This window comes from Spinacia oleracea, chromosome 2 (genome assembly GCF_020520425.1).
Source record: "Spinacia oleracea cultivar Varoflay chromosome 2, BTI_SOV_V1, whole genome shotgun sequence".
In the NCBI taxonomy this organism is placed as follows: domain Eukaryota; kingdom Viridiplantae; phylum Streptophyta; class Magnoliopsida; order Caryophyllales; family Amaranthaceae; genus Spinacia; species Spinacia oleracea.
Window position 1 is genome coordinate 71,403,639 of NC_079488.1, and position 11,349 is coordinate 71,414,987.

Genomic DNA, 11,349 nt, shown 5'->3' on the forward strand with positions numbered 1-11,349 from the left:
GATATTTCTCAAGCTTTCTTGGATTATTACACAACTTTGTTGGGTACTACTCACACTGATAGAAGACCTGTTCTTAGTCATATTGTCCAAGCTGGTCCATTGATTACAGATGCTCATAGAAATATTCTAAATGCTCCTTATACAGCTGATGAGGTGAAGAAAGCTTTGTTCTCTATTCCTGGTAGGAAAGCACCAGGGCCTGATGGGTATGGATCCTACTTCTATAAAGATGCTTGGAGCATTGTTGGTGATGATGTTGTCAGTGCTGTGCTGGATGTCCTCCAACAAGGCAGGTTGCTTAAGGAGTTAAATCATACAGTCATTACTCTCATTCCTAAGACTAAATGTCCAAAGAATGTGAGTGAATTCAAACCTATATCCTGTTGCAATACTCTGTATAAATGCATTACTAAGGTGATCTGTAGCAGATTGAGGCAAGTATTACCAGATTTGATCATTGAGAATCAAGGGGGTTTGTGCATGGCAGATACATAGTGCATAATATCATGGTGGTTCAGGATTTGGTAAAACAGTATGGTAGGAAGAGTGCTAAACCAAGTTGTATGATGAAGATTGATCTTCAAAAAGCATATGACACAGTTGATTGGGATTTCCTGCAAGAAATGTTGGTACAGCTGTGTTTTCCTGTAGCTTTTGTGGCTCTTGTAATGGAGTGTGTGACCACCCCTAAGTTCTCTCTAATGCTTAATGGCACAATGCATGGCTTTTTCAAGTCAAAAAGGGGTTTAAGACAAGGTGATCCCATGTCTCCCCTTCTGTTTGTGATCTGCATGGAGTACCTGTCCAGAATTCTCTACAAAATGAGTGAGTTGTCTCAATTCCAGTTTCATCCTAGATGCAAAGAACTTAAGCTCACTCATCTATGTTTTGCTGATGATCTAATCTTGTGTAGTAAAGGTGAGTTCCCCTCTGTGTATCTTCTGCTTCAAGCCTTTAAGCTGTTCTCCAACTCTTCTGGTTTGTTAGCCAACAAGTAGAAGTCAGCTATCTACTGCTGTGGTATGGCTGAGAATGAAATCAACAGAATTGTCAATGTTTCTGGTTTTACTAGGAGTCAGCTTCCTTTTAAGTACTTAGGTGTTCCCATCTGTGCTAAAAGAATTTCTGCTGCTCAATGTGATGTCTTAGTGGATAAGATGGTTGCTAGGATTAAAGTCTGGAGTTCAAGGAATCTTTCCTACACAGCAAGAATGCAGCTCATTAATTCTGTGTTGATGAGTATTCATATGTACTGGGCTCAGGTATTTATTTTACCCAAGAAAGTACTGCAGGAAGTTACTAAAGTTTGTAGAGCATTTATCTGGAGTGGGCAAGCTTATAGTCAGAAAAACAGTAACATTTCTTGGGAAAGTTCATGTTGTGATAAGAAGCAAGGTGGACTTGGATTTAGAGATGTTATCAGATGGAATATTGCAAGCATTGGAAAATATGTTTGGGCCATTGCTTCCAAGCAGGATAATGTTTGGATCAAATGGGTTCATGCTGTGTACATTAAGGATGGGGATTGGTGGGAGTATAAACCTGTAGCTTCTGCTAGCTGGTATTGGAAGAAGATTTGTGCCATAAAAGAGAGGTTGAAACTAGTCTATACTCAAACTGAGTTAGCTGCTATGCCTCATTATTCTGTGAAAACAGTTTATGAGAAAATTATTGGTCCAAAACCTGTGATTCAGTGGGATAATATGGTGTGGAATAGGCTGAATATCCCTAAGCATAGATTCATATGTTGGTTGGCAGTGCAGGACAGGCTTCAAACCACTGCAAAATTGGCAAGATTTGGTGTTAGTAATACTGCAAGTTGCCTGATTTGTGGACAAGCTGATGAAGATCATAAGCATCTGTTCTTTGCTTGTCCCTATAGCAGCAGATGCATTAGTGCTCTCAAAGCTTGGTTAGGGATTACTTATTCCACTGGTAATCTGAAGCAGCTCATGAGGTGTATTGCTCATGGCAGAATGTCAAAGTTTAGAAGGCAGGTTAGCTTTGCAATGCTAGCTGCTGCAGTGTATGCTGTTTGGTCAAGTAGGAATGGTTGTTTTTGGAATGCTTCCTTTCCAACTGTTCAGAATATGGTAGCTAGAGTTAAGCAAAATGTTAGAGATCGAATTTTGGTTGTTTTACCTAAACATGTATCTAGGAGAGATAGCTTGTGGTTTGCTACTCTGTAAGATAGCTTTCTGTTTCTAGCTCTTTGATGGAATGGTCCAACCTAGTTGGTTTGTTTCATCCTTGAGTTAGTTTAGGTTGTAAATCTGTTTTGAACTTAATATTATTCGATCTTGCTTGCCTAGCAAAAAAAAAAAAAAAAACCCTATATCCATTAGACTACCCTGTCCAATAACCAGGTCTATCCACCACCACCTGCAGGACCTGGGGTACCGTTTGAAGCTCCATATGTGTTGAGTGTTGTCCATCCAACGGGGGGAGAGAGCCAGCTGATCGACACTTCCCTTGGTCTCATAGTAGTGCTAGTGATTGCACCTTGGTTACTGCCATGAAATTCTTCCCAGGTACTCTCAAATCGAGCATGAATGAAGCTACCAGTGTCAATAGGAATCTCATGTCCTCTCCCAAAACAAAGACTATTTCTCCATTTCTAGTTCCACCATAGGGTCAATGCGAAACAAGTAAGCCATTTCTCACAAAAGATAAGTCCATCTGCTTGGAGATTACTAGCAATCCAGTTTTGTAAATATCTAGTATAGAAGGATGGGAAAAGTGAAGCTCCCCTAACACTATTCCAGATACAACGTGCAGCTGGCCAATCACGTAATAGGTGCAGCAGAGTTTCCTCCCTATTTTAAATTGCATCTCAGACACCTAGGATCATCTTTGACCATTAATTTTATAATTGCCTATAAGTAAAAATCATTAAAGTTTAATATTGTTAAACTATAGCTAGGTTGAGATGAATCAAACAAGATCACACATGACTATGTTTTAGCTTTACGAATAAATCATCAAAGATGGTCAAAACAAATTATAAGAACAGCTTATTAGTTACTCCATAATTAGTTTCATTATTTCTCACCTTAATTTAAGTAACTTAATACTTTCAGCTTCATTTTATCTAATGTTGCAAAATAGAGCCGAAATAAAATGATAAACAATTGGCATGTAACTAGGCAGAATCGCATAAATAATTGGTAACTATGCAAGCTAATTAAGGCAAGTACGTAAATCAAAACATGGATTTGATTGGATTTAATTTTAATCGGATCGGAAAAATTTGTAAATTCAGATTTTCGAATTGGATTGGGTTTAGTGCAAATTTAATGGTGCAGGTGTGTGAGCATAGATCTAGCTGCATCGGGATCAAAAAGACATAAAAAATAAATAAAACGCGCGTGTTTTATTTATTCCCTTGAACAAAAGAACATTAAATACTCTGTTCTTTTCAGCTCCGTTTTTCGCGTTTTCATTTGATTCGTTGTTCTTCTTGCAAGTATATATATTCTTTTGGATTTTTATGTTTTTGAAATCAAAATGTGAAGGGGAGAGAGAAAGTGCGAACTAGGAATTCTAAGATGGTTTTTAGAGAGAGAAAGTAATAAAAAAAATTCGCAAAATTCGTTTATTTTTCTACTTCAACATCAAATTAATTCAATTGATTCTTCTTCTTCAAATCTGAATTCTGCAGCTGATAATAAAATTTAGGGAAGCAATTTTTCAATTTTGTAATAATTGTTTGTTTTTGATGATTTTGCTAATAATCGGGTTTGATGATTTTGATTTTGTAATTATCGTGTCTTGATGATTATAATGGATTTGATTATGTAATAACACGTTGATTTCGTTGATTTTGTTGATTTTGATTATGTAATTACGCTTTTTTCCAGAAAAGAACAGCTTCACGTATTTAAAGAACATATGCTCGTATTCAAAGAACAATTTCATTATAGTAGAAAAGTAAATCATTTGCGTTTCATAATTTGTTCTTTTATTTTATTGTGTTATTTTTATTATTAATTAAATTTCATTTGCGCTTCATAATTTGTTCTTTTATTTTATTGTGTTATTTTTTCGTATTATTTTCTGTTATATCCTTACACGTTGATTTCATTGATTTCGTTGATTTTGAAGATTTTGAAGATTTTGATTATGTAATTACACTTTTTTTTCCAGAAAAGAACAATTTCACGTAATTAAATAACATATGCTCGTATTAAAAGAATAATTTCTTTGTAGTAGAAAAATAGACCATTTGCCTTTCACAATTTGTTCTTTTTATTTTATGGTGTTATTTTTCGTACTATTTTCTATTCATCCTTTGTTCTTTTGATTGTGTTTTTTTTCTTGTTATTATACATGTTAACTTATTATTTTTCAGATATTATGAATACTGTGCTTGATAATTCAGAACATAATGATGCTAATGATGATTCAAAATCACATGTTATTGTGGGCCAAGGTACTTTATTTGTTCTTTTAGTCTTTTTATTTGTTCTTTTAGTCTTTTCATTTGTTCTTTTTACAATATTATGTTAAAATAACAAAATAAAAACACGTGCAAAGTTCTCATTATGCACTCTTTTAAAATTCTTATTTCTCCTTCTCGGTTATTCTTCCATTCTAATTCCTGTTTTGTCATTTCAGCAATTATATATATATATATATATATATATATATATATATGTATATATATATATATATATATTTGTACTTATGAATCATAATCATTAGTCATTTCAGAATTTTAAAAATACATTTTAGAGGGAGAAAGAGGAGAGGATTTATATTCTCTCAACATAAGAGATATTTTTAAAGAGAAAAAGAATGAGATAGTGAGTGAAAGAGTAAACAAAAATAAATTATATTCTCTCTCTAAAATTCCTTTTGAATTGTTTCACCTTAGTTGAAAATGAGTGAATTAAGCAAAATTATACTTCGATTTATGTAATTTTCCAAAAAAATATGATCAACATCAAGAGAATCGCAAGAGTGCATGATATTTTTGATAATTTTTCTGATTAAGATCAGTTTTTGAAGATTTTAAGATATTCATATTGTTGACGAGTTTTGACCGAGTGTTTAAGGTACACTTCCTTGTGTTTTCATGTATTGTTCTTTTCAAATTGTAACGTTCTTTTTCATAAGTTAATTTTTTCTGTCTCACTCCATATATTTTGTTCGTAGGATGTTATTTTAAATGTTGTTCATAGAGTTATTTTTTATACAGGTAATAATAATAATAATGATAATGTTTATAATAAATCTATGTGTAACTGAATTATTAACATAATTAAGTTTACAAAGAACAAATATACGTTTTAAATGAACATTAATCTCGTTTTAAGTCTAACAAGATTAAAGTCTTTTATTAAATTATAACACACTTTTAATTAAACTAATAAATTATACTAAAAGAACAAACACAACGTTTAAAAAGAACATAGATTTCATTTTAACTCTTAACACAATTATCGTACTTTTAAAAAAAAGAACAAGTAACATTTTTAAAAAGAACATAGACCTTGTTTTAAGTCCAAAACCATTAATGATTTTATTTATATAAAAAAAAATTAGAACACAAATTTAATTAAAAGAACAAATTGCACTTTCTAAAACAATACATATCTGGTTTTAAGTCTAACATCATTAACGCATTTAAATCTTATTTCTTTAAACTAGAATACAGTTTTAGAAACAACATAGATCTGGTTTCAAGCCCAACAAATTAAATCAACGTCATTTCATCTTCTTTTCTTAATAGAACACATGATGTGTGAGAAAAGAACAAAATAATATTTATAGAAGAACATTGATCTGCTTTTAGGTCCATCGAAATTGTGTTTGTTCTTTTTTAATTTTTACTTTGCTTATGTTTTTTTTTTTTAAATTAGTTTTTGTTCTTTTAAAATTATTAACTTTTTTATAATTAGAACACTAAATTATTTGAAAAGAACAAATACAACTAATAAAAGAATATAGATCTGTTGTTCTTTTCGTCCCTTTCATTCTGTTCTTTTGTTTTATAAGGAAAAAAAAATGTTGTTTTTTTCATGTATTTTTTCTTTTTTCTTTTATTTGTTGTCGTTTTTTTTTTTTTAATTTTGAGTTTTAATTTGTTAGTTTCTTTTTCTTTTGATTTTGTTTTTTGTGTTCTATAAAAAAATTGTTGTTGTTGTTCTTTTTTTTATATATATAATTATTTTGTGTTCTTTTTAACTTTTTAATCGTTTTTTAATTTTTTTTTTATAATATTATCGATACTTGATTTTTTGTTGCTTTTCTGTTGTATTTTTCACGTGATGTTTTTTTTATAGTTTATTAGGAGAGAGAATGTGTTCTTTTCATTTTTGTACCTTTCTTTTGTTTTTCATTTTAATATCAGTGTTCTTTTCAGGTTTTGGTTAATGTTTTTTTCGTTTACTCAATTATGTTCCTTCTGTTTAGTTTATAACGTTCTTTTTCGGTTTTTTGCGTTATTTTTGTTTTTTGCATTTCTTTTTAATGTTTTGGTACAGGTGCGCAGTGATCGATCTATGTGCACGCCCTACACCATCTGCGCGTTGTGGATTTAGTGGGTTCGAAACTGAAATACAGAATTAGTTAGGTCTTACTTAGGTCATTTAAAAAATGAAATCTGGATTAGTTTGGGAAATTGAGAATTTTTTTCCACCTACGTCTCTATCACACATCTGTTACTCTTGCTGGAGGTGATTATAATTCGAGGGTTTCTAAAACTATAATCGGTAGAGCATTTAAATTTTATATTTAGGGCTAAATGAAAACTTCAAGTTATAACACTACAAGAAATTGTACTATTAACGACGGGAAATCCCGTCGCGAAAGGCTAATAATCGTTGATTAACGACGGGATTTCCTGTCGCGAACCCGTCATAAAAGGGGGCCGTCGTTAATAGAAATCCCGTCGTAAATTTGTCGTAAACCCGTCGTAAAAGACATTTACGACGGTTATTCCCGTCATTGTTTGGTTGTTAGCCCCGTCGCAAAAGGCTTTTGCGGTGGGATTTTTGACCCGTCGTAATTATGTTGTCGTTAAAGATACAAATTCTTGTAGTGTAAATTGAGTTTGGTACACTAAAAAAAACAATTAACTTTGACTTGTGAGTACCAAATAAAAATGCAATCACGTTATCAAACTATGTTGTTTGGTACCAAATGAGAAAATGCAATTACCTTTCTTCTACCAATCTATGTTGTTTGATACTAAATGAAAATGCAACGATTGCAATAAATACAATAAAATATTATTTTATTGTGAGTAGAACATTTCAATTCTGTACTAATTATAGGCTTAGACTTTCTCTTAGAATTCGGGTCGGATGAGCTTTAACACAAAAATCATGTTCAAACACATAAATTTGATGTGGGCTTTTTAGGTCGGACTCGACTTTGGTAAAAATGTACTTTTCGGTCCGGGCGAGGCCAGGCCGCCGAGGTATAATTGATCAGGTTTAACTCTCTTATTGAGAATGCACATATCTATTTCTCTTTAAAAAAAAAGGACGAAATACAATTTATTCATTTTCTAATTTGTATAATAAATCATCAAATATTTTTTAGCAGACATATAACAGGTCATGAAATAGATATTTGTCACATTCATCCCATTGTGATAATTCAAGGTTTTGATCAAAGTTATTACCTCCGTTTCATAAATATTTTTACAGTTGCTATTTGCATAAATATTAAGATAAATGTAGAGAAAATATGTTAAAATGTGGTTGAGTGTAAGAAAAAAATGAATAAAGTAAGAGAAAGTGGGTGAAAAGTTGTAAATATTGTGAGGTAAGAAGAGTAAGATAGTAAATTTTCATGTCCAGAAATTGAATAAAGCAAAATGTAAAGAACATTATGAAACGGACTAAAATAGGAAGTGTAAAGATCATTTTAAAAAGGATGTAGTATATTATACTCCCTCCTTATTTTTTTAGGAGTCACACTTACTATTTTTCGGCCGTATTTTATTAGGAGTCACACTTCCAATTTTAGTAACTTTTTTACCCCATCTACTAATTTTTAATATATCTAATTTTCTCTAAGGGTCACCATTACAATAAAACTCTCTCTCTACTTTGATTAAAATACTTTTTCCATCATCTTTTTTTTATTTATTTATTACTCCCTCATCCAGTTACTTTAATATTTTTTTTTATATATATTTAACTTTCCTACCTTGATTTGCATGTCAATCAACGTGTGACGTACTCCTAATAAAATACGTAGGTAGTATGACTTAAGAAACTACGAATTGTTAAATATAACCGATAACCAATAACTGACATTGATTAGAAGCAACATGACACAACAATATATTTTCCTTCAATAATATTTTACATTGGTTACGTGGCCTACCTCATTCATGGCCAAATAAGCGAAGTTCGTTGCATTGCACAATTGTGCAATGCAACGAACTTCGCTTATTTGGCCATGAATGAGGTAAATGTTGGTAGTTTGGTGGCTTTATAGAAAGAGAGGTTAAATACCATGGAAAGGTACTTTAGCGTACAATTGTCAAAAACTAACGCGATTTGAAAACCCGACCTGGACCGACCGTATTCATGAATGTTTGGAATCCATATTATCCAAGGAGACATTGCTTTTGCTAATTCGAATTGAAGGGTGATAAGAACAAAACCCGAAATGTTTTTAAAACAAGAAACCCATAACCCAATCTGTACTCGACTCAATATAACCGATAACCGATAACTGGTTTTGACCTGGTACTGTATTACCCAAACATGAAGCCGAACTTGACACCGGACCTGAAGATGTCCGATAATCAAATTAACCCGACCCGACACTAATCTGATCCTCGATTCAACACCTGACCCGATGCCAACCAAAAACCAATTGATTGTAACTCGATAAAACTTGTTATTGATCCGGCACAAGAAAACCCGATACACAAAATAATACGGAGTACTCATGAATCCCTTAAAGATTTACCATACAATATACGAAGTACAATTTTGGGTATTCCTTTGAGTTTGGCTCATACCTCGATCTTGTAGTATGTTTTCTCACCAGCTACTTTCTCTCGATCTCTCTCTTTCTATCTTTCTCCTTATCAATGTAAATTTATCAAATCGAGTGTACAACTTTGTCCAAGTCTGAATAAAGTGAAAGTTGAATTATATATGAGACAATTATCTCAGCAAAAAATTATGATTCTAATAAAAAACTCTCAAATTAAATTCTTAGTGGTATAGTCAGCATAAATTTATTATAATTTTTTCCTGCAAAATTCATATTTGGATTTGTAAATCGTGCATAGACGATGTCACGGGTTATAAGATGGAAAATATAATCATTCACTTATGAATCTCATTTTTAAGCAATCTTAGTTCTATTAATTCTTCTTTATTATGTTGTCTCTTATGATAAATAATTGGCAAAGCAAAATGTAACATGGCATAAGCGCACAACTCAATGGTTTAAATGTATAGTGTTGAAACTTGAGATCTTGCCCTAGAAATAGTTATGAAGTTATTATGAACTTACGGAGTATGATACATACATAGTACTCCATGTCTCCATGTATGATTTCTAATCGCATATTTCTTTGAATTATCTTACTCCATTATGCTTTGAGCTTTGTTTACTCCATAATTACCCGATCGATAATGGATCTCAACCAACAAATGGCTTTATATTCTAAACTTCTTCCGGTTTATTTTAATTTTTTTTAAAACTATTGTACTTCCTCCGTTTCAGAAAGTTCTTTACGCTTTGGAATATGTGTCCAAAATATGAAAACTTTGACCGTAAATTATCACTATTATATATATATCAAAACGTTATATGTAAGATCTTGTTATATTGGTATGTATTTTCAGAATATCAACTTTTTATAATTTTTCCACATATGAAATTGGATATATTTATAGTTAAATATTGCATTGGAGTCCGTGCAAATAGTAACTGTAAAGAATTGAACTTTATGAAACGAAGGTAGTATATAGTTTAATATGTGACAAAATATAACCATAAGCAATTTTGTTAGATAAATTTGTTTAAATATTCTTTAGGAAATATTTTTAATTAGGATGTGTTTTGTGGCAAGTAGGGTTTTGGTTGGGTTAGTAATAATTATGTTTAAATTACTACGTGCTTCATAATTAATTAGTAGCTAGGTAATTAATTGACACAACGATTTAGTAAACTAGTACGATGGATCGAGTAGTATGCATCACATACATTTTGATAAGATACGATAAGATTACATAGATTTGTTTGATTAAACAAATACAGTAAACGCTGAAAGTAACTTAAAATTGAAATACCCCAGTAGATACGTTGGAGCTTATTTATAGTGGATAAGCAAGTGTTAATTAAGGCACGACGAGTTTACTTATCAGGTAAACTACTTGGCATTGTTTTTAGTTGAAGCGAGCACACTTCAAGGGGCACTAGCTCCAACAAGAGGTGCATTGTGTCTTTGAGGAACCTCATCAGTAGATGATGGGTCATAGGCTTCAATATCAGCTGCCTCGACACCGCCACAGTATGCGGATCCAGTGCCACAATACCCAGCATAACTACAGCACATCCCTTTCGGGCATTTCTTATGCTTCTGGCATTCACCAATAGCCATTGATGTACCAACCATCAAGGTCATTATCACCATTATTATCACTAAGCTCTTCATCTTCATCATCTTAATTAATTTGTTATTTTTTTCACTCTTTAATTGCTCTCTTAACTCTACTTAGCTTGTTTGTTTTTCTTGTGAGTATTTTTTAGTGTGTGTTAAATAATGTTACGAAGGAGGGTCTTTTATAGAGCTTAATTTCAGATGTACGTTATTGCATGGGATATGTTATTAAGTGCATGCATGTGATTGACATCGTATATCTGGGCCACCATGCATCAATTTCTAGTATAGTGCAGCTAACGTGTTCAATGTCCGTGGAGTATCAAGTTGTTAATGGATGACGATGTCAAACAATGGCTTGCTCATTTCTAAGAATCATACTAGCTTCACGTCCCTATTTATCAACAAGTTAATCGTGCAATAGACTAATATGTCACCGTCATTGGTCATCGGTTTACTATTCTAACATATATAGACTTTTTTTATTTATAACAATTTTTCTTATATGATTTCCTTAGGTAAGTTAGGATATAGTTTTGAGATAATATAGAGCAAGATTAAGGGGGTCTTGTCTTAAAACTTTCTTCATATGTCATGTCAACATTTCACTATTATTAAATTATTAAATTATTGTTAAGACTTCCTAAAATTAAACACTTCATCCTTCAAACTTATTTAAGACTAATTGTATATTTATGCATCATATATTGTTTTACTGTTTTATTCAACTCACAAGAAGTTCTAAGTCGAGTTTAGTTTTTTAA

At 31.9% G+C, this 11,349-nt stretch overlaps 1 protein-coding gene across 1 annotated transcript; it reads left to right on the plus strand.

Moving 5' to 3' along the window:
* Positions 1–506: 506 nt before the first annotated feature.
* On the plus strand, positions 507–998 carry LOC130467513 (secreted RxLR effector protein 78-like). Its single transcript, XM_056836038.1, has one exon. The coding sequence runs from the start codon at positions 507–509 to the stop codon at positions 996–998; it is 492 nt and encodes a 163-aa protein (XP_056692016.1).
* Positions 999–11,349: the final 10,351 nt, after the last annotated feature.